The sequence below is a fragment of the Rutilus rutilus genome (genome assembly GCF_951802725.1).
Source record: "Rutilus rutilus genome assembly, chromosome: 3".
In the NCBI taxonomy this organism is placed as follows: Eukaryota; Metazoa; Chordata; class Actinopteri; order Cypriniformes; family Leuciscidae; genus Rutilus; species Rutilus rutilus.
In genome coordinates this window covers 12,782,590-12,810,526 of record NC_140211.1, presented here as the reverse complement: position 1 = coordinate 12,810,526, position 27,937 = coordinate 12,782,590, and the positions used below count along the sequence as shown (strand labels likewise).

Sequence of the window (27,937 nt, the reverse complement as noted above, 5' to 3'; positions counted from 1 at the left end):
CTCAAATGTTAACGTTAAAGTACATTCTCTTAACCTAGTTTAATGTTCATTGACTACTATTAGTCTGCCATTCAAGGGTTTATTATCTCCCTCAAAACATGAGATCGGTCCACTCAGATCTGTCAATCTCTTCCAGCTCAACCAATAGCGTGCGTTTGGGGCGTGGCTTCTTTTCACGAACAATTTACATAAACACAAAAGTAGAGCACATTCATTTATCTTTATTACACACAGATCCAACTGTAAAGGCAGTTCAAATAAATGATGTGCATATTGTAATATTACTATAGGTCATTAACATAAAATACAATACATCTACAATACTTTATAACACCCTTAATCTAACATTCTCCCATGTTAATACAACATATCACAATGGCCAAGTTATGGCTATTTAATAAACTGTGGTACTTTAACACTTTAAGTCACTCGCAACAAAATCTTTAAATTTTGGCAATTTCTAGAATCCCTGAAATTAGATTTTCTTTTAACATTTCATACAATTATTGAAAATTTTTTTTCATTACTTTTTTAACCCAACATTTACAGCATTTTAAAAAGAGCAACCTGAATTATATTTTCATTTTGCAAATAAACCCTTAACTATCTTCCTGTCAAAGAGCGTAGCACCATGTTTGCACTGCTGTCCTGCCTTCCTCAGTCTCGGCAGTGAAAAGCACCAAGAACCGCAGATTTATGTGTAGTTAATGCAGACCCTACAGTAAAGTAACAATATAAAATAGGCAAAAACATCAAAACACTCGCAGACAAATAGCAAGCACACACACAATGGCTCAAACAGAACAGTGTTTTTTTTTTTAGCAGCATAAGGACTGCAAGTGTGGAGGTCTTAGGTGTCCTCTGGACTCACATCAAGCTTTCTCTGAGGGATGTAGAAGTTTTTGGGAACTGTGGTGCTGGTTACAGTAGGGAAGGAGACGGGTGTGTGAAAGAAACTCTGCTGGAGGGCTTGACCGCCTTTAGGTGTGGTCACTAAAGCCTGCAGGAGAGAGAGCAAATATGCAAATGACTGTCTTAAACAACAGAGGACTATTCACACAAACCAAGGAAGGCTCAAAGTTACTGATATGGAAATTACACTATAGTCCAAAAGCTTGAAGTCGGTAAGATTTTTAATGTTTTTAAGTCTCTTATGCTCAGCAAGGCTGCATTTATTTGATCAGAAATCCAGTAAAAATCTGAAATATTATTACAATTTAAAATAAAAGTTTTCTATTGAATATATTTTGAAATGTCATTTATTTGTGATGGCAAACTGAATTTTCAGCAGATATTACTCCAGTCTTCAGCGCAGTGCTGGGTAGATTACTTACAAGTTGTAGTCCGTTACTGAATACCAATTACATTATTAAAATTGTAGTTAGTATTGTAATCTATTGTTACACATTTGATTACTTTTTGATTGCTTTTAGATTACTTTTGATGTGACTTGTTTTAAACAAATAGTATAATTTTGTAGCATATCGATAACATTTTTTTTTTTACCAACATCATGAAGTGCATTAAATATTATATTACGTCAGGGTTTCCCAAATAATGAAAAGCTAATAATTGATTAAATCTTAAAAATTGCAAAATAAAAACAATACAATTAAAACACGAACAAAAAGATGAAATATTTTATTTGTTAATGCTGTGTGGCCTCTCAGTTTTCTTTTCTTGTACATCTATCTTTATGAGGACATTCACTGACACAATGCAATCTCTAGCCGCTTACCCTAACCCTTACCCATCACAATTAAGTGCCTAACCTGAGCCTAAACCCTAAACCTAATTATAACCTTATCCCTAAAACCAAGTCTTGACCCTCAAACAGGCCTTTAAAGGGCTCTCAGAAAGTGAGGACCGGCCAAAATGTCCTCACTTTACTCTCTTTGTCCTCACTCCAATGGTCTAAAACTCAAACTGGTCCTCACAAAGATAGTTGTACAAGTACACACACACACACACACACACACACACACACACACACACACACACACACACACACACACACAACCCAGCACTGCTTCAGCGCCACATAATCCATTAGAAATAATTCTAATAAGATAATTTTATATGTTGATTTGATATTCATCATTTCTTATTATCAATGTTGAAAACAGCTGTACTGGTCATTATTGGTCATTAGGAAATTCAAAAGGGAAACATTTATTTGAAATGAAAATCTTTTGTAGTTGTCACTTTAACGCATCCTTCATCCTTGCTGAACAAAATGATTTATTTCTTTGGAGGAAAATAAAATCTTACTGACCCCAAACAGGAAAATACTACAGGCACAACACAATTTGATATTTTGTTATTGGCCAGTTTTTATTAAATATTTATTAATTGGAAGCAAAAAAAGGTTTTCAACAGTTTTCCATCTAGTCTAATGTAGATTATACTATTTTAACTCATTATATAATGAATTGTTAATATATATTGTAATACTAATTTACATTATATAATTTCACTCATTTGTATTTTTTTTTGCAACAGTAACTTGACTGTACATGATCTCTTACACTAAATGTTATTGCGTCGCAGTGGTTGTACCTGTGGTATGCTGATGAGGGTGACGGGCTGTCCGTGTATTGAGGCCGGCTGCAGAGCTCGGGCAGGAGACAGGGGCTTTACAAAGATCATGCCCTGGTGAGGGAGCCCTGGGTGGGGAGATGGCAGTGTGCTGGACGCCTCGGGGGTGGAGTTTGGTGTGCCGGTGCCGGGGATAAGGCCCAGGTTCTGCAGTGTGAAGTTGAGAATAGCAGGACTGGGGCTGTGGATGCGATGGCCGTGAGAAGGAAAGGGGGACATGTGCGGTATCCGGTGGAGAGGGAGCCGGGTGGGGGTAACTTCTTGAGGAAGATGGGGTCTGGAACCTGGAAAGAATGGGAATGGCTGTATCAGTGATTGTTCAATTCATTACATGTAAGTTTAACTGTATGAATACCGCTCTGGACAAGAACCCATATGGCTTGGTTGGTCACTGTGATTTTTTTAGTCACTGGATATTTTGTTGATCCTGGAACAACACTCCTGGTCTCAAAATTTAGTCTAACCCTATCCCTATCCCTAAACCCAACCCTACCAATAGCTTATCCCTAAAATCAGAGGGAAATGATAGATGAATAACACTGATGTAGAAGCACCTAACCCTGGTTGTAAGCCTAAACTTGACATAAACTGTAAACGTTTCCCTTTAATCTGATTGGTTGATTGGATTATTGTTCCAGGATCAACAAAGATGTTGATCCAGTAACATGTTGTTCTTTGTGAAATCAAGTTCACCTGGCTAGTCTAATGCTCCCTGATGTTTACTGTGAAACATTCTGGACTATATGACACATTTGGGTTCTCATCTAGGTTCCACTTTTTGAGCACTGAATATCCATGTTGATTCTGTGTGATTACTGGAATCTGGATAAGTACTTATCTTGGGTACTAGCATACCTGCGTTTGGGGTGTGGTAGATGTTATATGTTGGTGTGGAGGCTCTGGAGATTTCTCCATTGGAATACTGTGGATCTCTGAAGTTGAGGATGGACTGCTGAGGGATCGGAATCAAATAACCTGCAGGGATCAAAGTCTGAGGCAAACAAAAGAAATTACAGTCGAGATTGTAACTCTTATGAAAATAACAAGCAAAACACACCTAAAACAATTAGGATAATTCCTACATGAGGAATTTTTGAAGATGTGTGATTCCCACCTCTGTATGCATGGCTCCAGATGGCAGCCCCATGTCCTGAAAGGGAACGCTGATCTTCTGGGCCTGCGACTGAGGTGGTCTGACAGGGGTCAGTCCTGCCTCGTTGTCTGAGGTCTGAACCTTCTCCTCCTTCTCCAGGAAGGTCTCCACGCTGTGCTCCAGAGGCGCTGTGCTGGTGGGTACTGAGGGAGGCTGGTTCTCACAGGGCTTGGTGAACTCCAGATGCAGGGCTCTCGGGGAAGGCCGGTGGGAGACAAAAGACCCTCTACGGGCCTTTAGACGAGCTTGCAGAATCTCACACAGCTTTGGAGAACCGCTCTTAATAGGAAACAAACACCAGAAGGTTGAAATTGTTACTAAATGTAACGTCAGTACAAGAAATAGTGTTGTCAAAAGTACCAAAAGTCGGTACTGACATTTAAAAAATGTGACAATACCAACATTTCCCTCTAGAATGGAAATGCTGGTATCGTCTCATTTTTTAAAGTTCAGTACCGAATTGGTATAGAAGTCGTTACTTTTGACAACACTAACAAGAAATGCAGTTAATTTAACAGTTCAGACTGCAAAGCTAGCTAAAAAAAAAATTCAGATAGAAGGAAGAATATGTAATCATATTTATGTATATGTGTGAAATAATGAATTGTTCATCCAAAAATGAAATAAATTTTTCACCCTAATGTCGTTCCGAACCCGCAAGACTTTCGTTCATCTTCAAAACAAAAATGAAGATATTTTAATGAAATCTGAGAGCTTTCGGTCCCTCCACTGACAGCTACGCAACTACCACTTTGACGCTTCAAAAGGTTCATAAAGAGATCGTAAAACTAAATCCCTTTGAATCGAGCGGTTTAGTCCAATATTTCTGAAGAAACAGTCACTTTATATGATGAATAGATTGAATTTAGGCTTTTATTCACATTTAAACATTCATAATCTCACACATCAGTTGTGGTAAACGGAACTCAAATATGTTTGCTTGATGTGCGAGAAGTTCTCAGGAACCAATGAGGTTCATTCTTGTGTTACGCAGCACGTTTGAGCTTCAGCAAGTACCAATGAGGTTCATTCTCGTGTGTTACCATTTACAATATATTCTATATCTATATATTCTTTAGCAAACACATGAAGTAACCTCACCTTTGGCTCTATCCGCTGCAGTTTGGATGGACTTCCCACTAAGCTCTTTTCTCCACATGCTCGTTTAAGGGTCGAGGGACTTGTCGGCTCTTTACCGTGCGATGACTGGTGGTTGGTTTGGTTACTGTTAGTCGTGGCAGCCGGTGATGTCTTTGCGTTTGCACTCCCTGGGCTCTCAAATGTCATTGAACGGACCGCTAGGCTGGTGGGCTGTGGTCTTAGAGAGGTGGGGTGCATGTAAACAGCATATGACCCGCCTGTCTGATGCTGAGGAATCAGAACCGGGATGATTGGGGAACACTTAGTCGAAAGGTATGAGATCGCCCCAGCGGGCAGAACTGGGATCTGCATTCCTGAAGGCCCATAAGGCTGATGATTGCTAGAGGACGAGGATTCAGATGAGTGTGAAGGGCTTCCATTCACAGCGTCCGTCACCTCATTGTTCGGTTGAATATGATGGACCCTGCAAGCCAAATCCATAGGTGTGTTATGTCTGAAATTGGTAGTTCACTGTATTTTTTCTGCTCTAAGAAGTTATGTTTACTTACGTCGATTGTTCATCTAGTTGCTTTTTGCAGATAGCAGCCAGATGAGCCATTTTGTTTGTGTAGAACTCACTGTTTGCAGAATCACCTATCAGACAAGAGATGGATCATTAGTTCATCATTAGGCTCTGTAAGATGTTTGTGGTAATATTTTACTGTAAGGTTTTGTTTGTTAACATGAACTTACAATGAAGAGTATATCTACAGCATTTATTAATCTTAGTTAATGTTAATTTCAGCATTTACTAATACATTTTTAAGAGCAAATGTTGTATCATGCACTGTGAATTAACATGAACATTTATACTGACTAACATTAGTCAATACAGGTCAATAAAGGCTGCTTAAAATATACTGTTCATTGTTAGTTAATGCATTAACTAATGTTAAGAAATGAGACCTTAATGTGTTACCACTTTTTATGTTTTTGAAAGAATTCAAAAACACACTCATCAAGGCTGCATTTTATTTTTTTTATCCAAAATACAGTATAGTCAAGTCATCTTTATTTATATAGTGCTTTAAACAATACAGAGTGTCATCACAGTGATGACAGGAACATGATGCATTTCGGCTGTTGTTTAGCTGAAGTCAGTTCAGTGTTGAAACAGTAGTATTGTAAAAATTATTACAACTTAAAGTAAATGAAATAGTGTATTATAAAATGTAATTTATTCCTGTGATGCAAAGTTGAATCCTTGCTAAAAGTATTAATATATCTCTCTCTCTCTCGATTCGATTTCAAAGAGACAATCTCAAGCTGGGAGGCAGGAGGAAGACAAACTTGAGTCTTTTTACTATGTTGGTTCACCCAAAAATGAAAATTCTATCAGTAATTACTCACCCTCACGTTGTTCATTTCAATTTTTCATTTATTGTTTATTTGAAATAAGGGACAGTGTACATTAATCAACATTAAAACAATGTAAATGTACCCGAGTTAGCTCAAAAGTGCTAATTTTCATCGGTTCCAACCTCGTAAAACTTTCGTTCATCTTCGGACCTCAAATTAAGATATTTTTGATGAAATCTGAAATAGTGTAACAGCGCAGCGTTTCTGGGTTGTACGTCAGAATGTAGGCTCACTATTGGCACACACATCACACACATGACCAGCGTCGGCCAATAGTGAGCCTACGTTCTGACGTACAACCCAGAAGCGCTGCGCTGTTACACTACGTGAACTCACGTCAGAGGCCCACACGGAAGAAAATGAATAGTTGAATAAAGTTGTTATTTTGGGGGGGTTTTGCGCACAAAAAGTATTCTCGTCGCTTGATAAACTAAACGTCGGTTGAGCCACTGTAGTCACTTGGACTATTTTAACAATGTCTTTACTAACTTTTCTGGGATGGCAGATATCGATTACATAGAAGCCTATGTAGGAGTGATCCAGCTCTCAGATTTCATCAAAAATATCTTAATTTGAGTTCCGAAGATGAACGAAAGTCTTACGGGGTTGGAAACAACATGAGGTTGAGTAACTACTGACAGAATTTTCATTTTTGGGTGAACTAACCCTAATAATGTCTGACCTTAGTTGATATCTGAAAGTAGAAAATTCCCACAGAAAACAGAAGATGATCAGTCAGTTGCTTGCTTATGATGAAACAACAATAATGGCTCACCTGTCATTTTAACAGGACTAGAAGGTGCAGAGTTTATTTTCCTGCGGTCGCTCTGTATGCTCTTAACCAGCTTGACTAAGGAATTGTGGCGTGTAAAACCTCGCTTTGTTCCGGGGGAGGAAAAGAGATTTTTAGCACAGTTATCAACAGAGGAACGAGACTCCAGAGGCCGTGATGCTGATGATGTAGTAGAGGTCCCCACATCTGTAAACATAACCAACAACAATAAATGATATAAGAAGTGAAAAAAACATGAACATTACTTCATAAACACCGTAAGTCTGAATAAGATCATAATCAAGTCAGACAGGTCACACTCACCCTTTGGAGATGGCAAGTCTTCTGGTCCAGTCCACTTGAAAGCAGGCTTTCTTCCTCTATCCTCAGTCACATGCACTTTCTTTATCAGCTCTAGGCTGCTCAGAACATTTGCAATGTCATAAAGTCTGCGGATCTTAGCTACAAACAGAAAAAGGAATAATCAGTTCCATCTTCACTACAATGACAAGAAAATGAGTTTTAGGGTAAGTTTACATGACAAAGAAGTTTTTCCTTTGCGTTTTCCGCGTACAGATGACACCATTGTCAAAATGATCCCTGTTCATGCCAGGCCAGTGGTTGACGATGTCACATCGTAAAGAAACATTACGCGCCTATAGACCTTATGTAGCCCCGCCCCTTTTTAGCACTGCGTTTGTCTTTTGTCTTCCGGTTTGTATTTCCCACAGCGATCTTACGTATATTTATGAATGAACTTCTCGTTTTAAAATCTTCCTGGTTTACTGACATTTGTTAAGACATGCTTTAAACATTATAATGCTCGTGATAACTTTTGTTAACTCTACAATAAGTAAATCCACTTCAACAGCCAATTACTCTTGGACAGCGATGCCATTGAAATATACAGAGCTACAGCAAAAACCGGAAGTTAAAAGACAATTTTATAAAGATGGCTGCGCGCTTATTTCTCTGGAGCATAAGATCTATAGACTGAACACGTAATACGCATGACATCAACTTTTTGTAGTTTACAGATGATAACAGTATCTTTTTTTCTAAAAAGTGCACTTTGAACCCCGTTTACAGGCCCCCAAAAAGCTGTTGTCATGTAAATGAATGGCCAAAACTCGTAAAAAGTTTTCTGTTTTTAGTTCAAAACGGTGTCATGTAAACCACCAAAGCATTTAGCCAAATGAAACCTTGAGAGCGTTTTGGCAGCACAGCGTATTTTTCAGTTTAGATGCTTTGCTTGCTATGATATGGAATATCCTTGGAAGTGTTACTAGTATCTCATTTCAAAGATAGTTTGTTTCTGCATTGTTTCTATCTAAAAATGTTGATACAATGTAAAGTATTTGCTCTGGCTTTTGTTTTAAATTATTTTGTTCCGTTATTATTAGAGATGCACCGATTGATCGGCTGGTGACCGGAATTGGCCGATTTTCACGTGATCGGCCATGACCGGCGACCGGCCGGTCAGTCTGACATATGCCGATTTTATGCAGGTCAAATGCACTCGGGCTTTTGATTAACCTTTTGAGCGGTACGGTCTCATATATGGGATTTTTATCTCTGTGCCTGCCCCTGAGAGTACGGTGCCACATTTATAATGTTCAGTGACGTCGCATAACTGCCAGATTCAAACTGTGCTTTCGCGCGTTGGCTGGCGCTGAGCCAGAGTCGGACGCGTTCAGCGCTGTCATATATCACAACTAAGCAGTGTTTTCAACCTCATAATGTTTATTTTAGGCTTCATATATTTAAATACACATAAGCACGAGTAAAACAATACATTAGGAGTTTGTAAAATACACACTGATGTCTGTGGAAGCAGCAATAACAATCTATTCAAATATAATTTGCCGACATGTTTTATTCATATCAGACAAACATAGTGGAAGTAACTATAAAGTTTACTCTATTCTTCTCAGTTCACCGGCCACTTTCTTGCATTTATTTCGGGAGAAACTGATGAATTCACGTGCTGTAAATCCGACTGACAGGACAACATTGCGGCGCCCATCTCATGTTTATAGATCAAGATTATTTATAAAGGTTTTTAAACGACCAAACACACTCACTTACACGTATGTGAGAATCGGAATATCAGATAGGCTAGTTGATGACATGGTAAGCAAGTTTGTGAATATTTTGAATAAAAAAGGAAAAGCGAAATAAAAGCGACACATCTGTCATACAGTATTATTGTGGCTGCGGTGTATAGCGTGACGCGTCGCCATGGAAACATTAAAGGGAACGGTCGCCTTGAAAAAACTCACTCTGGGGGGTGGGGTTGTCAGTTAGAATATTTTAAACTTATGTGTGAAAGGGTTAAAGAAAAGATCGAAAATAAATATTTGTGTGTGCTGTAAAGTGGTTAGAAAAAAATTCAATCGGAATCGGCTAAAATCGGTATCGGCAGGTCAAACTCAATGAAAAATCGGAAATCGGAATCGGCCTAGAAAATTGTAATCGGTGCATCTCTAGTTATTATGCTTGTTGTTGTCATCTGTTGACCTTGTACAAGCAGAATGTGGTGGTTGGTCAGTGTTGTATTTGTCCCGCCCCTCCTCCACTGTGATTGGACGGTTGGGTAAAAAGTGACAGTGATGAGCGCTGTGTTTTACCCAAAGTTGAACATTCTTCAACTCTAGGCGACTGGTAAAAAACGGCAATTGGAAAAAACGCTTTGGTGGACACACACGGCCATAGACTCATAGCAGTTTTTATTAGTCGAGTACATTTGATTATGCACTTTTTAAAAGATTTGTATCTGTTTACAACCACCAAATGAAACGGAAAACATAAGTGCCCTCCACTATCCCAACGATCAGAGTGTATTTTACATGTACGATGAGAACAGCACTCACTTTTGAACTTGTTTTTGTCCTGATCCACCACGTGATCTTCACCGATGAGGATCTTGGCAGCTATTTCGAGACTAACCACAGGGGGGCTGGACACCAGGAACAACATGACGAATTTCTGACTCATCACTCTCAGAGATTTGTCTTTTCGACTATTCGCTGAAGCTGCTGGGAAAAAGCAGAGGTAACAGGTTTTATTCACGGAGTATGCATAGCACCAATCTGTGTTTGAAATCTGCGTACGAGCGTTTTAACGAACAAATCATGATTTGATTCGTTACTTTTGTACTAAAATGCATTCTAAATGTACGAAGGCTGGCATTATAACCGTGTTGAGATGAAATGTTAGACATCTTAAATGTGCAGTATGTAAAATTGACAGCTAGCGGTTGAAATGGTTAACGTTACTGCAGTCAAGACTCAACTCTCATGTGGGCTGCCAGATTAAGAACACGCAACAGGAACAAACGCAATTGACAACAGAGAGCCTTACACTGAGATGATGAGTTTTAATATGCCTCTGGTCATAGTTTTTTAGATCGATGCAGATTTTTAGGTCGGGTATAATCTGCAATCTCTGACCTCGTTTGTTTGCTGGCTTCCATGGCCGCAATATGCTGCGTTTTCTGCCCACTGGAAACTAGGTGTGTTGAAATACTATTGCGTAAATTGGCAGTGTGAGGAATCACACAGACCAAAACAAAAACAGACATTCCCACACAGAACTAACATCTCGAAGTAGAATAACTGGCTGAATGAACTGGCTAGAATTGCTTTTCGGAGAAACAAGTATGTGAACTTAGCATGTTTCCTAAATCTCTGCAAACATATTATGGTAGATTTTTGCTTTAGTACAGAAATTTTACAATCTACACCTTTAAATATATTTCATCATATACAGTAAGATAAAATGCATTACAGCAGCTGCGAGGTTTCGCTGTATACAAACACAGATTCACCTTGCATGCAAAACATAGGCAAAGTTGTGCCGGATGAGAGATATGTGAGGCCAAGTTTATTTGTATAGCATTTCCCACAAGCCAGTAGTTTAATCTTTGCTGTAAATACATTTTAGGCTTGGCATTTATCATAAGTGCCACTATAATTTGTTTGTTTAATACTTAGATTATTTTTTAATTCCCATTCTGTTGTAAATACCATTAAATATAAATATTGGTTGTGGACGGAGAGAAACTAAAATATATTTTTAATGGTTGCAAATGTTTTGTTTTATTTACCGGCATTTTGCATTATTTCTGAATGTGTTTCTGACCTTTTAAGCGACTCCATCTGTGTATTTTGTTGCTCTCAACAATGGAATTTTGACCCGGAGTGACTTATAGTCAAAATACGTTACTCCATATTAACATTAGAACAAAATTAAGAACAAATTGATGTGCGTACGTATGTGTTGTGAATTAGGTGGACGTTTTTCATGAGAAGAACACACAGTTCTCCTGTGTGTACGAATACAAAATAATGAAATGAGACCCAATGTCAGGCTGTGGCATAGTTACCTGCTTTAGGATCTGTTCCTGAAAGCTCTGCTTGACCAGAGTCTCCATCCATGTCAAAACTGGACATTTCTTCATTCTCCTTCTCCTCTCCCTCCAAGTCGAACTCTCTCTCTTCTCGCTCTAGGTTCCTTTGACGGATCTGGTGTATCAGTTGCTCATAGCGGTTCTCTTTGCCAGCCCGCTTCAGCACGGCAAGTGTCTGCGCAAGTTTCACCCGGCCGTGCCACGTGTAGCAGTTCTTGGCCAGCCGGCTGACCATGTTTAGGCTCTCGAGAACGTTCATGATGTCGTAAATACGACGTCGTTCCACTTCTGAGAGGATAGTGAGAATGGAAGCCATTAGGATTGATGAAACAAACATGATTGATGACCGAAAGAAGTAGTTTTGTTTGATCAGCGAGTGACTTACTCAGTTCTGATGCCACATCGTCGAGGCTGATTTTGTTGTTTACAGCAGGATTGGGGTAGTTTGGGTACCTTGCAAGAAATTTGTAACACAGCAAACCCAGGCTTTTGTCTTTACGGCTTATCTGGAGCTTTTCTACTTCTTCCCCTTGCTCAAGCTCCTGTGTGGCACGACAATGGAAAACACACAAAGCATTTTAGCAATACAGAGGCAGAACTGCAACAAATAGTGAGACTCTGAGTACTGTTACACACACACACAGACTTGAACTGATGATACCTGTGAGTTTTCCGATTCGCCACTGTCCCCGGCTTGTTCTTTCTCGCGGTTGCGAATCTCAGGACTGGCCGCACTGATGAGCATCTTCAGGTTGGAGGTGGGTGTCCAGGGCTCGCTAGACGGTGCCTCAAGGCCCTTAGTAGGTGTTGTCAGGGGCCCCATGATATTATGGCTCTCAAGTGACAAAGGTTCAGATGCTGAAGCCTTATTTGAGTTTTTTAGTGGTGTTTGTGGTTCGACAAAAACATGCCCCTGTTACATAGAAAACACAATAGGTCATCATGATCATAATCACACTCTTTTATTTTTCAAAAAATGCTTATTTTATGTAGTAGGACAATAATTTGTACTGGTTCTTCAAGTCTGACATTTGTTACACCAAAATACTTGTAACTGACCTCGTCATTTGTTGATGTTGCCTTCACTGGACTTCTTAAAGGCTTCTTGATTACTGTTTGACCTTCTGATAACGTACTGGACATTTTCCACCTAAAAAAAAAAACGAACACACGAGGCAACGTTTCAATAATCAACGTTCACTTACACAGTTTAAATTGCAACCAATAAATCAATCCTACCGTTTCTTCACAGCATTATACAGTCTTGGAGACAACATTGTGAAGATCAGTCACGGGTATAACTCACACACAGCTAAAACTAATTTAAAAAATGTAACAGATATGAATAAATGTGCGTAAATCAAAAAAGTATTTTGATTTCAAATTAGTGTTGATATTTTTGCGCTTAGCAATAACTGACAAGCGTTCCAACGAATGGCTACGGAGATCGTAAACGAAAACACACCCCCAACTGACAGCGGCCAATGAGAGGGCGCGAGGAGGCGGGACTTCATCACGTCCCGCGCGCCTCCACACTTTTTGAAATCTTGGCGCGGAATCTAGCAGATTGCAAAATACTTAGTCCGGAAGTTACTAACTTTCCTACAACTCTAAAGAAATCGTTTAGCTGCCCAAATGTCTTGCGCTTTTAATAATTTAACAGTCTAGATAAACTATTAATATTCCTGAGTTTTTTTAAATAAATCCGACTAAGATTACTAGCATAGGTAGCTAACAACTCATTTACTCATCTGCTATATGTTGTATTTAAATTAGAATATGGTATATAACAAGCGCTCGGGAATGAATTATGTACTTATATACGTTCGTATTTACATCAAGATTGTAGTCATGTTGGCTCATAACACTACAAAACTAGAGGTTTCACAGTCAGTTAGCGCGGGTTAAAAATCCAGAGAGCCGCCAGTGTGATTGGTGTCCTAAGGGTAATGCATGATAATATAATGAAATGAACGTACGCATTATAGAACAAAACATTGTTTTCGATTAATTTTAGTTACTAAAATGGATGTTAGTTAGGATAAGTTAAGCCAAACAATCCTGAAACTTAACCGCAAGCTTACAGCCAACTAACGTTCCCTCACATTACACTACTCTCCATTCTCCATAGAGTAAAACTACAAAAACATGACAAAATATAAAAAGCTACTCACCCAAAAAGAGAAATGTACCTCTCTCACATACTACTCGGCATCGGTCGTGCCCATAAATCCGTAGAAATAACGTTACTTTACAGATACTGTAAGCATCACACGTTTACAGTTCCTGGTTTCCAAGAATATCGGATCCAGCACTTCTGTAAGTTAACCCAAGTCACATTAAAGTAACCGTGAATAAATAAAAAGAGGACACAAACTGCCTTTGATGCATAGCTGAGGAAAAGTTGTATGTGTCCGTTTCCTAGTGAGTAAAAAAGTTTATTTGATCAGTCTGACCATTTGTCCCGCCTAGATACTGGACACACAGCGCGCTACACTCCGCCCCGCCTCCACACTCCTCTCCGCCAATCACAGCTAGGGAAGCAAGACTGGAGGCGGAGTCAGACATCCGGATGCTACTACGACAGCAGGTCATGGGGGTAAAAAACTCAGTGAACCTGGTTTGTTACTTGTTGGGGGAAATAAGCCTTTGTTTTTCATTTTAAAGTCAGAAGTTCAACATTACCTAAAACCAATAATATGTTTGGAGAAATAAGAGCTGAAAAATGTGTTTCTATTTGTAAACATGTTAATATTTTTATTTAACTCTATATCTTTTCATTTGTTAATTCACTGTTTTTCATTTATTTATTTATTTGTTTGTTTTATTTTTATGTTTATTCAATTATTGGCTGTATTTGTAATTCTTCAAAACACATTTTCTTTCAGTTGTAAGCAGGGCCTAAAATTAACACTTGGCAAGCGCCAAATGCGAGTACAAATCGGCGTTGGCGAGTATATGAAACGGTGTTACTCGCCAGTTGGCCGGTAACATTTTTATGAATTCTAACTATGCATTTTCAAAAACAATGATACTCGGGACAGTTTACGGGCCAGCGCTGCATCGTCATGAAAGCTTAAGCCTTGACATGAAAACTTGAAATTTAAGCGCAAGGAGACGCAAAATGGAGCTCATTTCGTTATTTGCGCGTGTGCGTCTCAAACAGCTTGCAAATACTGAATTGAGCTTCTTCTTCTTCTTGCACTTGAGCGGACAGATTCACACAAAATTATTTAAAAAATTAGCGAGTATCCTAGGAAACATATTCGGTTATGTCTATAAACAGTTGAGAAAGTAAATGCATGTGTATCAGTATCGGTATATTAGATCCGTGCATTCGCTCTTAAAGCGACAGCAGCCTAATATTTGTGTTTTTAATTTGATTTCTTGTTATTATTTGATTACTGACTGTTTACTTGAATGTTTTCAATTTACATTGGGCTAGTGGTTTTAGCCATGGTCTCGAATTTTTTTTTTTTCACTGGCATCTAAAATGTTGGTGTCATAACTGCCTGTTTTTGCAAAAACAGTTTCATAGCCGTTAAATATATATTTATGGCCGGTACATTTTCTAAAGTCAACGGCCATTGGCAGGTGGGGCAAAAAGTTAGTTTTAGGCTCTGGTTGTAAGTATAATTATGTGTTATTATTATTAATAATATATTTTTTATATATAATTAAACATTTTCTTTTCCCAATCAACAGTATGAAATCTAACTTTTAAATATTAAACTAATCTAGAATCATCATGCTATTGTTTATGTTGCACTGTTGATATATTGCTACCAACACCGCCTTTGTTTGCCGCTAGGTGACACTGTGCGTATTCGTTGTTGACGTTTCCATGGAGACGTTCAGCGGTATGAAGCGGCGAGAAGAGCCTAGTGTGCGCGGAATGACGTAATGTGATGGATTGAAGCTGCTGTAGCGCGCGCTGGTCCCGCGTGCACTCACTCACACTCACTGCTGCTCCGCATCCCTCAGCGGACACCCAGCGCTCCTGTTTGGGGTGAGTTGTCTCTTTTATCTTCTGTTCTATCGTCATTAAGTAGATGCTCGGTGTAAAATATGTTTAATCAAACCTCACCTATAAGGTTCGCGGTTTGAATTGTTGTGCAATGTTACATTTTTAGATTAAATCACTTAAAAACCAAAGGATCTCGACTACAATGCGAGCGCTGTGAAGGAGGGGTTGCTTGATGATGGCAGAGATATGATTTCTTAAATTAAGAGTCTTTATCCATATGCATGGATTGTGAAAAAATTTCATAAGTCAGAATAAGTATTTTAAAAACTATTCTTCAAATACATATTTGTTTGTGTGTCGCGGCTTACGTATTGTTCCCGAAATCCAACTTGCCCAATATGTCAATTCTAGGGTTAGAAAGTTTATCTAGACACGTTTGTTGTTTATTGGATGCCCTATATGAATTGTGATATAATATAATTATATTAAATAAATGTCAATGTTTGCAAGCTCGCGTTGTTCAGCAGAACACAATATAATGCACTTGCACGTGCACATCTAATAAAATGACAAATTGCTTGTACTGTATTTAGTTTAAACATTTATTCAATACTCTTGAAGTTTAGCAGTTATTTTGCCCTCACTTAGTTCTAAGTTTGCTTTGTCTTGTTTTCTTCTGTCACACATGCACCTGATTATGTAAAGAAGACCAAGTCTGGAGCAAAAGTACCTCGATCTCTGGATTTGGAGGATTTTACAAGAACCGACTGTGATGTAAAGCTGCAGGATTATGACACTATGTCATTTGAAAGATTTCAGCTCATCGGGAAAATGACTTTGTGAATACCGAAATGTGTAATTATGAAGTTGGGGTTGCTGGTCACAGGGGCCCTTCCCCCCTTCCCGATGCCTGTCACAGAGCAGCCGTGCTGGGCTTCATCTGAAGGGATGCACCATGGTGTGATCGCGCGTCTGTCCTGCCCCAGACTCAATGAATCGCACGAATGAATGGACACTACTGTGGCAAAGGGAATTAGCTCGGTTGCATAGGGACTTTGGATTCGGGAACACTGGAGCAGGTCTGAGAGCGTTGGATTTTTATTTGAAGAAGTGCCGTGGATACTTCAAGGAGTGTTTTAGGAAGATGTCTGAGTCGGGAGCCGAGGCGTCTACATCTCAGCCTCAAAAGCGGAAGCAGGTAGTTCATGGTCTGGATGATCAGAAAAAGGTGAGTGGTTTGATCTGAGATACTCATATCGTACTTTTCGAGGAGAGCAAAACTCCCACTCCCAAAGCTGCCTATTTTCCTACATGCCCCTAATATGCTTTTGTATATTCAGCTTCCAGATACTAGGATTGTGCCTGGATTTGATTATTCAGTCGCTGTTTGCAGCATTTCAATCATTTACTCCTGGTTTCACAGACAAGCCTTAAGCCTAGTCTTTGACTACAATGCATGTTTGAGCTGTTTTAACTGAACGCAACTTGCACTGGCATATCTAAAAATATGTCAGTGCCATTGTTTTGTCTCAAGATGCACACCTGGGGGGTATTCCAGAAAGCAGGTTGTGTGACATACCCGGTATGTTTAAGGTGGTAAGCGGATAACCTCAACTTTCAGGGTATGCAAGTAGCCATAGCACTTACTCTCTGAACATAACCTACTCCAGAGCAGCTTCTGTTCTGTTCAGGTAATGTTACAAGGTAATATAACTATAACTATATAATTCTCATCTCATTTTCCAACAGGACGGTTTCTATGCTATAATGTAGCATAGCGATATAATAAAATCGATATAGCGATTTTCTATAATAAAAGACATATATGATATGATATACGGTATATCTTACCTTTCAAGCAATGTGGAAGCAAAATGACAAAAAAAAAAAACTTATACAGCCATGTTATCTTTACAATCACAGACTGTTATTTAGTTTAATCAGTCTTTCTTTTTATTATGTAATTGGCATCAAACAAACGTTATAGTTCTATTCACGGTGATTAAAGCTTATTAAACGAAAAGATTGAAAAATGATTGCACAACCAGCAAATAGGTGGCGATATGCACTATGTAAATCTGCATTTAACAAAAGAAGAAGAAAGTCGTATGGCGCACTTTTTTTTTAACGTCCGTTTCCATGGCGACTCGTCGATCCGTCGCTCTGTTGAGAATAGGGGTGTAAATCGGAGCCTACATGACGATTCGATACGATACCGATTTCTTAAGCCAACGATTCGATTATTTTCGATACTTCAGAATTCCCCGCGATACGATTCGATACGATTCAATACTAGATTTTTACATGATATCTAAGTTTCATATAAATCAACAAAAATAATAAATAATTTGCCTTTTATTGAGAATGCAGAATACAATTGCATGTCGCAAAGAAATTGTTTTTCCACCTCCATGAATGAGACAAGTGTTGTTCATTATGTCGCCTTGTTCAGGTAAATTGTAGTTTTCCTTGCTTTACCCTGGTCTTAAAGTAAAAAAAGATGACTGTGAAAAATAGTACAATTAAATTAAATACATTTATGGTGAGATTACTACAATTTATTTAATTAAACGCATTTATGGTGAAATTACTACATTTTCATGTCAATCTGTGTTCATTTTGACCACGAAACATGCGCTGTCACTTTAATTCAGCGCGTGCAGCACAGCACAAATAGACTCGGTGCGGAAACGATCTCTGCACTGCTGTATAGCCTATGCACCGCAACTGGAACGGATAAACGGACCGCAACCGCGTGCAGTGTGAAAACTCTGACCTGTTAACATGGGTACGGAAAAAAATACGCACTACAAACGGAGTATGTGCGAAACGGGCGCAATCAGACAAACGGCAACTCTTACCACAGCTCCGTCTGTTTTCCTGAAGCCAAAATACATCCACACCCATGACGACGCCGACTGGAGTGTGTAACATTTTACTGTCATTGCCAGCTCGCTCTGACGGTTCCATCGCTCTTGAAAGTCAGACTCAACAATGTGTGTGTGAACATAGATAGACTGTGAAACGTAAGTAACGCGTGTGAAGTAGAAGACAATAATGAGGTTAGCGCCACCCGCAGCTTAGTAGATTGTACGCATATGTCGGAGCAGATGCTGAAAATAGACAGGCGGCAAAATAAACACATTAATCGATACTCTTGCGGACGCATCGATGCATCGAATCGTCGGCTGTATAATCGATGCATCGATACGAATCGATTAATATTTACACCCCTAGTTGAGAATGCCTGGTGTGTTAACCGTTAACATATTCTGGGTTGGATGAACTTTCTCCCAGACAAGTTTTTGGAACCAGCATAGCTCGAGTAAGCAAGGTTTGGTTTAAAGGGATAATTCACCCAAAAATGAAAAATAGCCCCTGATTTATTCACCCTGAAGCCATCCAATACAGCCATTCACTGCCATTATGAAGCTTGGAAGAGCCATGACATTTTTTTTTTTATCTCCGACTGTATTCGTCTGAAAGAAGAAAGTCATATACACCTAGAATGGCTTCAGGGTGAGTAAATCATGGGCTAATTTTCATTTTTGGGTGAACTATCCCTTTTATCAACCGAGAGTTCAGTGCATGTTTGACGGGACGATAACCTTGCTTTCTGGAATACACGCCAGTAATGTTTTTTTTCTAAGGCACGTTTATAAAAGCTACTTTAATGTCCTTCATAAACTAAGGGCTAATCCCGGCTTAATCTAAGCCTTGTCTGTGAAACCTGGCAATACAGTTTTATTTGAATGCTAAGGGAGAAACTTGGAACACTTTCACCTTGGCCATGCTGCACATTATCCGGTGATTTATGGTCAGCTGAGGCCGTGCACGTCCCTTGGCATATGGCCCAATAGCATAGGCGTAATTTGCGGGTGGGACAGGTGGGACATGTCCCCACCACTTTTTGCTAAGGTCGATATTGTCCCCACCACTTTTGAAACATCTCGCGGCACGAATGTACCAATACAAATAAATAAAACATCTCCAGTTAACTAGCAGAGCATTCATTTAGTTCGTTTGTAAGAGGCGATCTACCGCTGAAATGTGTTGTTTTTGAAATCAAGTGATCAAAGTGCTCGTTGCCGCTGCGATCAGATACAGACACAGGCGCGGATACTGTGTTCTCTTGTGGCTCGCGCACAGTCTTCACTCGGACGCGCGCTTCAATCCGTTGTGGAGACTCTCTATTCGTTCCGGTGACATTACAAAACAAAATGCATACAAACGTATGCTTGCCTGATATACAACCACTGATAAACATAATCGGTTTTAATGAAAAAAAAAAAAAAAAAACTACGAGTCTACGATATAAAAATATAGCCTACGAGTGCGGATTAGAACCCACAACCTCTGACACGCTTGGCAAAAGTTCTACCACTGGACCATTTCAATATACACATAATATCAAACCTCATTAAACGACAAATTAAACCCATGCACTATTTCAATCGATCGCTGGACATCGTAATGTTATTGTACATACATCGATTTATGATTTAGCATTTTTTTTTTTAAAACCCGTCCCACCCACTTTTTAAAACAAAGTTACGCCACTGCCCAATAGCATAGCACCAGGTGCAATGGCCGCTTAATTGACTTGTGTTGAGATTTGTGTGTCTACTTTATGACTGCTTGCAAATGCATGTGCTGACCACAAAGCTTGTGGAAAATTTTAGGCTTTATAGCAGTGAAGCGTGAGAAAACCGATGCCAGAGTTTCGGTGTAAATGTAAGAGCGTTATTTGCTTTGTTTTGTCTCAGTGCAGATTACCAGTCATGCAAGTTGTATGATAAATGAAACTAATAAACAGCTAGAAATGCACAATAACTTTAGGGCAGTCCTCACAAACCCGAGTGTTCTTTGCATTCGATCCGATCCAGTTTCGCCCCTTACATTGTGCTCTCAAGAGCTGAGCTAATTGGCTTAGAGATTCCTCAAGGCCCATGTTTCACTTCCGTCTTTGGGAATCTGATTTTACATGTAAACGGATACCCGTTTGCTTGCCTCTCCAAGTATGACATGTTTTGCTTGGTGTAAATCCTAGCGTGAAGCGAAGAGATGAGGCTTGAGCTTCTTGGTTGCCCAACTGGATCCTTTAGGGGCATTTTGGTTTCTCGCCCAGACTTAAAGGAGAGTCTTGAAGGACTATTAAAGTATACAGACTCATTTGACTGAAATGCTTGGTGGTGGATGGCTTTTTTTTCCCATCGTCCTCTTTGGTTTGACTCGATTAGATATGCAAAATTGATCACCTGGGATTCTAGTAGAACATGAATTAATTAAAGTAGCAAAAAGCACAGCTGCTGTTTTCCAATTTTCCAGCATGATGAACTCTTGTCAGGACACTACGCCTTCACTGAGTCGAACACACACCGTGACATCAAGGAGATCGTTGGCATAAAGACTCATAAAAAATCAAGTAACTAATTGCATATTCAAGTTATCCAAAGGATGATATGAATCAGAAATTTGTTCAGTATGAACGTGACACTATATTTTGTATTGCACAATAGTTTCTGTTAATTGAAACCAGTGGTTTTGAATAGGTCTATCCGTGTGCTATATACAATCCATTGTTTGTGGAATAACAGGGGTCTCCCTGGATCTGACGCTAGGTGTTTCCCAATTACCTCATGCTATATAGATTTTCCTGAGAGAGCTGCTCCTGCTTTGGTTAATTGGATTTTCTCTCTACTATTGGCCCTGATTTTTTGATTACGTGTGTTCATCAAATGACTTTTCCTGGGAGAGTCGCAGGTAATGCACTTCATTCTGGAATTGCTCGCTGAGGTGAAGCTTACATCATTTTTTTCAATGTGAAGCTATGAATTTTAGATTAGGGCCTAGTGATGACAAAGAGCCAGTGAACTCCAGTCCTCCATTCATTGACAGCAGGAGGGGTGAATCAATGAAGAGGATGAAATACATTAATGAAATAGGTAATTGAAAAAGCATAGTGGCTTATTTTGAGTGGCGTCTTCATATATTCTCATGAATGTTTCATTGCTTTGGTTTGCTTGGTGAAACGAATGTGTTTTCTGCATATGTTCTTCAATTCTCACTGCAAAACCACAATGGTATTTTAATGGTTGGCTATTGCATTTCCATTCATCTCAATGCTTCGCTGCCTTATGCAGCCCTGCATTTATTTGTCTAAATTATTGGCTACTTTTGAATCTCCATTATGGCAGGAAATTATTTTTTTGGTCCCAAAAAAGGTTACTCTTGATTGTATTGGTGTGCAATATTGGTCTACGGTTTTTGTCTGTAATTTTAAGGGTTCAATCATGTTTTCGTGATATGTAAATCTGTAATGAAGGGACAAGTAGTCTACTTGTGTTGTATACAGTTCCTTAGGACAAAAAGCAGTAAGTACGTACACTCAAATCTTTTTTTTATTTTTTATTTTTTATTTACGAATATCAATTGCATAGTAAAATTCCATCAAATTTAATTGGAAAATCCTTACATATTTTAAGATTTTTAAATGAGTAAAAAAACTAGAGCTTAATAAAACATTTTGTATAAATCTTGATGGAACAAGGGAATGGACCATTTCAGTTAATGTGATTCGTATTCATAAAAAAAAGAAAAAAAAAGAGAAAATGTTTAAATTTATGAATACGAATCACGTAAACTAAATGGTCCATTCCCTTGTTCCATTAAGATTAACTCAAAATGTTTCATTAAGCTATTTTTTTTTAACTCATTTAGACTCCTTAAATCATAATTTGAATAATATGTAAGGATTATTTATTTCAATTTGATGGAATTTTACTATACAATTGAAATCCATAAATCTTAACAAAAGGGCTTGCATTTCCTTCGAGTGAATAGTAAGTAACCAAATAAAATGAAAGTGATTTTACTAACGTCTCTCTAGTATTTTTTTGTCTAACTTGTAAATCTATTTTTGTGGTTACGAAAATGTTGTTTGAAAACGTTGTTAAAACGTACTTGTACTTAAATAATTGTAATTATAATTTGATTATAATATTAGGAACAATCTGTTAAATTATAGTTTTTTCAGACTCTCAGGTTCATCTTTTGCTTGTTTTATCAACCACTGGAACCTACTGACTTTCTGACTGCTCACAAACAGTCAGTAGTCAGACAAACTTTTTATGCTTTTTGATTCATAACCTGACCCTTTCAAAACTAAGGGTGTATTCACACCTGTCTTGTTTGGTTCAACTGAATCGAACTCAAGTTCGTTTCCCCCCTTGGTGCGAATCTTTTGGACAGGTGGGAATACAGCAATCGCACTCGGGTGTGGACCAAACAGCCGTGCCGAGACCCAGCTGAAGAGGTGGTCTCGGTCCGGTTCCAAACGAACTCTGGTACGGTTTGAATTTCTGTCCAATGAATGGATGACCTTAGCACACGTGTGTTTTTGTTGACAAATTTTGGTTCACTTGCAAAAAGGGCAGTGTGAAAGCGAACCATACCAAACAAAACAAGAAATCAACATTGTGTTTGACCAAAGCAAGTGAACTAGCGGATTTTCCCAGTGTTAATACACCCTAAGCTAACATGAAAAGGGTGGGTTCTACACTAATGTTTGCATAAAAGAGCAGAATTTAATCTTATTGAATTTGCCTATTTTTGAAATTGTAACCCCTCTTTGGTTGACATGGCTACTGTGTCAGTAGTGTACACTAGACCAAAGGCTGTGTTTGTTGAGGCCACACACAGTGGAAACTGACAGAGCCAGCAAGTGCTGTTATCTTTCCTTCACTATTTTGAGTAGTTTTGCCTGAAGACTCTGTTTAAAGGGATAGTTCATGCAAAAATGAAAATTCTGTCATCATTTATTCATCCTCATGTCGTTCCAAACCCGTAAGACTTTCGTTCATCTTCGGAACACAAATGAGGATCTTTTTGTTGAAATCTGAGAGATTTTTGTCCCTCCATTGGCAGCAATGGGGGGGACAAAACATTTCTCTTCAAATATTGAAACTAAACCGCTCAATTCATATGGATAATTTTTGCAATCTCTTTATGAACTTTTTGAAGCGTCGAAGTGTCAGTTGCGTAGCTGTCGATGGAGGGACAGAAAGCTCTCATATTTCATCAAAAAGTTCTTCATTTGTGTTCCAAAGATGAACCAAAGCCTTACGGGTTTGGAACAACATGAGGGTGAGTAATTATGACAGAATTTTCATTTTTGAGTGAACTACCCCTTCAATATCTTACGGCTTATTAAAAATTTTAGGAGAGTTAACAGGTGAAAAAATTATGAACAAATACATTTTCAAATTTACTAAGGTTCTAGACAGAACAGGACAAAAGCTTTGACAGATTGAAAAGTTGCATGTGTTTTTCTTCTGAATCATGCTTGGGAGTTGGGAGAGATTCCCTGTGCTAATGGGAATGGAAGAGTGACACTAATTGCACATCAAACTGCTTGGCTGTGACATCTTGGACACCAGGTCTCTCTCATTAGGAGGATGAGAAACCTGTGTGTTTGCGCCTGAGCTGTTGACATGACTGTTTGTTTTGATCGTCTTCACTTTGAGTCATATTGTGTGAAGTGTTAAAGTGCATATGTGTTTTGACTTATTAAGGCCTCTGCCATTTCTTTGATATTGATAGTCTTTGGGATAATTTTGACAGTAAAGAGATCTAATGGTGTTTTCAATGTTTTTGATGCCAAATAACCCCAACTATGATGATCTCCCTTCCATATGTAAATGCAACTATGTATTTGTAACTCATTTATAGAGTTTTTTTTTCTAATTAAAGGTACAGTTGCAACTTTTGGCCCTCCAGCGTGTTTAAAAAAACAAAACTGCATGCATTTTGCAGAAGATTGCTTTGGTTGTGCTTCGGCTCTGTGTGACTGTGTGGATGAATATGGTTATCCACTGTTCATAAAACATTCACTACTAGACTGAAGAGATATAACCAGTTTAGATGGAAAGGATCTCAAGCTGACTGGCTGAAGATGTTACTGTAGCTTTACCCATTAATAGACACGGTACTTCCTTGAAAATCAATTCCAGCACAGCGCTACAACCACCAAAATGACCCTTCAACAGATAATGCTTTACAATGAACTCTGTTAGAGAGCGACATATGGCAATTTATCATTCAATAAAATGCATTACTCACCTGTTGAGTAATAAAAACACATCTCCGCTTCGCTTTTACAACATTTCAAATCCCTCAGTTCTCTCCATCTGTGAAAAGCCAAGCTAATGTTGGTTTTTGTTTTATTACGTCTGCGGAGCTCTGTCTTGTTCTCTTTTGGCCAGCAGACTCTCCTCTGATCTGCACGTTTTTTGTTTTAAACGGGTGATTCCCCGGAGGTTGGAGATTTAGCGGCTCCATGTCAACCTTTCTCACTCGTTGTGACAACTAACTTATTCCACTCCAACACCATACACGCGCGTGTCAAAGTAGCTGGAGCAACTTTTCTCAAGCGACATATGTACACAGTTTCCTGCCAAAATCATAAAATCTAAAACATAAACACCTATAATCAGTGTTGGGGTAACTTGTTACAAGTAACTTGAGTTATGTAATCAGATTACTTTTTCAAGTAACTAGTAAAGTAACGCATTACTTTTTCAATGTACTACAAAATATATAAGCTTGTGAACATGCATTTACTCATTTCACTTGCACAAAAACATTCATTATTCCCCAAAACGAATAAAAACAGTCAAATGCAATCTCATAATTTTACGCAAAACGTTTATAATTAACTATATTAAATTACACAAATCTACTTTATGTATTTAATCTCACTTTATTAACCAATGTATTTGCTGCTGACCTTCAGTGATCCAATTCAACCAGACTAATAAGCAACAATTACTTTAGAATAAGAGTGTTGAACTTACTGTTTCCTATTGTTCTTTAATCCAGAATGGAAGCACAGTTGAAAGGTTTGTTTGAGCGGCGCCCTCTACTGTACAGGCGTAAATATGCATTTCCTTCAGCCTGAAAGGGCCTTAACATTTGCCAAAAAGAAAACTTTTTTTGTTATTATTAAAAAACAAACAAGCAAACCTAGCCCAGGTGAGAAAAAGTAATGCAAAAGTAATGTAACGCATTTACTTACTTTTTTGGGAGTAATGCAATATTGTAATGCATTACTTTTTAAAGTAACTTTCCCCAACACTGCTTATAATAATATTACCATAGTGAATCAGGACAAATTGTTTTAACATGTTTTGGAAGAAGGATTAATAATTTATTAACTCATTGTTTAAATGTAGTCAATTTTGAACAAAAAAAGTTACGTAGTGTACCTTTTAAATATGAATATTATAGCCTAATTTTTTTAATATTATGATAAAAAGTGGGATATTACATTTTTTTCCTAAATGAAGTAATTTGCTTTTGTTGTGACAAATGATTAAAATGTTATCTGGAAAATATTGACTTTGTATATTGACCTTGGGTATAGGGCTGCACGATTAATTGTATTTTAATCTTGATAATGATTTCTGCTTCTTTTGATTAATCAAAAATAATCACCGTGCTATTTGCCCCGCTGATTATTTATCCTGAAAACATTTTTTTATTTATTTAGACATATCGCCTTTTTACTTCCTGTTACTTTTGCATGGGATATGCCGAGCAAGCCATATCTCTTTCCTTAACGTAATGTTCTGACTATTACAGATTTAACTGGAGTGCTAAAACTGCATCAAAGACAGTAATTGCCATTTTGAACAGTATATCTCTGTGTGTGCACCTTTATTTAGTAATGTTGGCTTCCTTCCCAGAGATGCAAAGCGAGCGAGAGAGACTGCTGACAGCCTTGATTGATCGTTTTCCACTGGCCCATGATAGAAATATCTGAGCCTAATTGAACATAATATCAGTGAGGCTGGAGAGCACGTTGAAAAATGACTGTCGCAGCCTCTTTATTTACAGCCAGCCATTATCACCGTAATCAGGTTTTCTTCCCCTTCCCCCTGCCAGAGTTTCTCCACTGGAGATGAGAAGTGTGTGCTGCGCTCTTTCTTTACACCTCTTTGACAATTCATCTCAATAACTCCTGCGTGGAACTCTTCATCCGTAGAGGAAGGTCTTGCTCCCTGCCAGCAGAGATGTGAGACGAGACATAAGGTTTCTGACTGATGCTACAGAATGATGATAGTACTTTATATGATAGTAGATTCATCTGATCATGGTTATTTGATCTTATTGCAATTATGCAAGATTGTGATAATTGTGCAGTTTCACTTTTATTTCAATTTCATGCTGTCATTTAAGCGGTTAAAAAAAAAAAGCCATAAAATGTGTGATATTGTGTCTGCTTTTCCAGTTTGGAGATAGTCACAATCTGGTAGCAGTAAAGAATAAACAAAATTAAAAAAACACTGTTCTTAAGAACACAAAGATAATAAAAGGTCTTCATTCTTATGGGTTTCATATTATAGTTCATTATATTATATTACATTAACTAGTTATATAAACATGAATTTTTACAGCATTGAAGTAAATTATATTATATTACATACAATTCCAAGAAAAAAACACAAAAAATAACATACTTGCACTGACTAATTAAATCATTAATCACAATAATTTGTATGACAATGAATCATCAGTACACAATTCATAATCGTGACAGGCCTAGTGCAGTGATGCCTATTGTATTATAGTGTATTTTTTAGGGCTGTCAAACGATTAATCACGATTAATCGCGATTAATCGCATCCAAAATAAAAGTTTGTGTTTACATAATTTGTCAGTGTACAGTGTATAATTATTTTCTATATATAAATACACACACATGCATTTATATATTTAAGAAATATTTGCATGTATATACTGTGTATATATATTTATATAATATATAATATATATTATATATAAATATTTTATATATAAATAACACATTTTCTTAAATATATATATGCATGTGTGTGTATTTATATATAGAAAATAATTATACTCCGTACACTGACATAAATTATGTAAACACAAACTTTTATTTTGGATGCGATTAATCGCGATTAATCGTTTGACAGCCCTAGTATTTTTGTATACATTTAGGATGCTACAGTCTATTGTATCATTTAACATCATACAGCATATTTTAGTCTTAACAGGATTTTGTGTGAATGTTTTTCTGATTATTTTGTCCTAGCTTGCTGTTTGCATTATTTTTGTACAGTATTGTATTAAAGCTACAAAGTGCAGTATAGTATACTTTAGTATGGTTAAGTGCTGTCTTGTAGTATGTGAAAGTACAGCACAGAACAAGGTATCATCTTGTACAACACCACTGGTTCTCAACCTGTGGTCCGTGAAGGATTTCAAGTAGTCAGCTAGTTGAATGACTGATTTTAAAAACTAGATAAATCATTATAATTGACCAAAAACACCAACGATTAATCAACCGGTTGCAATTAATACACGGATTGTGTAACATTTAATTTGTAAAAAAGGAGTCTCAGTCGTGTCAGTTCAGTGATGTAACTGTGGACATAAGTGTTAGGTCCAACATCTATAAGCTAATGAAAAGTTGGCTTATTTACAGCAGGTTCGTCAACTGAAAGTATTCTA

General features: G+C 38.0%; 2 protein-coding genes across 4 annotated transcripts in view; one reads left to right on the top strand and one right to left on the bottom strand.

Annotated features, from left to right (window-relative positions):
• Window positions 1-201: 201 nt before the first annotated feature.
• On the bottom strand, window positions 202-13,888 carry e2f8 (E2F transcription factor 8). 3 transcript variants are annotated; one of them, XM_084404019.1, is made up of 15 exons: window positions 12,673-12,736; window positions 12,493-12,583; window positions 12,095-12,346; window positions 11,819-11,975; window positions 11,410-11,721; window positions 9,896-10,060; window positions 7,347-7,484; window positions 7,026-7,229; window positions 5,401-5,485; window positions 4,853-5,315; window positions 3,713-4,030; window positions 3,454-3,589; window positions 2,560-2,882; window positions 872-1,000; window positions 202-716 (listed from the first exon to the last, which is right to left on the bottom strand). In XM_084404019.1, exons 1-15 carry the CDS (start codon window positions 12,708-12,710, stop codon window positions 705-707), a joined length of 2,823 nt encoding a protein of 940 aa, XP_084260145.1. In that variant the 5' UTR covers window positions 12,711-12,736; the 3' UTR covers window positions 202-704. The 3 variants fall into 3 exon arrangements, with proteins under 3 accessions (XP_084260145.1, XP_084260146.1, XP_084260147.1); XM_084404020.1 differs by lacking the exon at window positions 12,673-12,736 and adding an exon at window positions 13,608-13,888 and having other exon boundaries at window positions 202-1,000; XM_084404021.1 differs by lacking the exon at window positions 12,673-12,736 and adding an exon at window positions 13,626-13,888 and having other exon boundaries at window positions 202-1,000.
• A 2,503-nt stretch (window positions 13,889-16,391) lies between these two features.
• Window positions 16,392-27,937, top strand: part of nav2a (neuron navigator 2a) — a gene marked incomplete at its 5' end in the record, with an annotated part of 219,686 nt that continues 208,140 nt past the window's right edge. Inside the window, one exon of the mRNA XM_084405293.1 lies at window positions 16,392-16,628. Within this exon, the coding sequence (XP_084261419.1) occupies window positions 16,392-16,628 (237 nt within the window). The remainder of the gene's footprint in view (window positions 16,629-27,937) is intronic.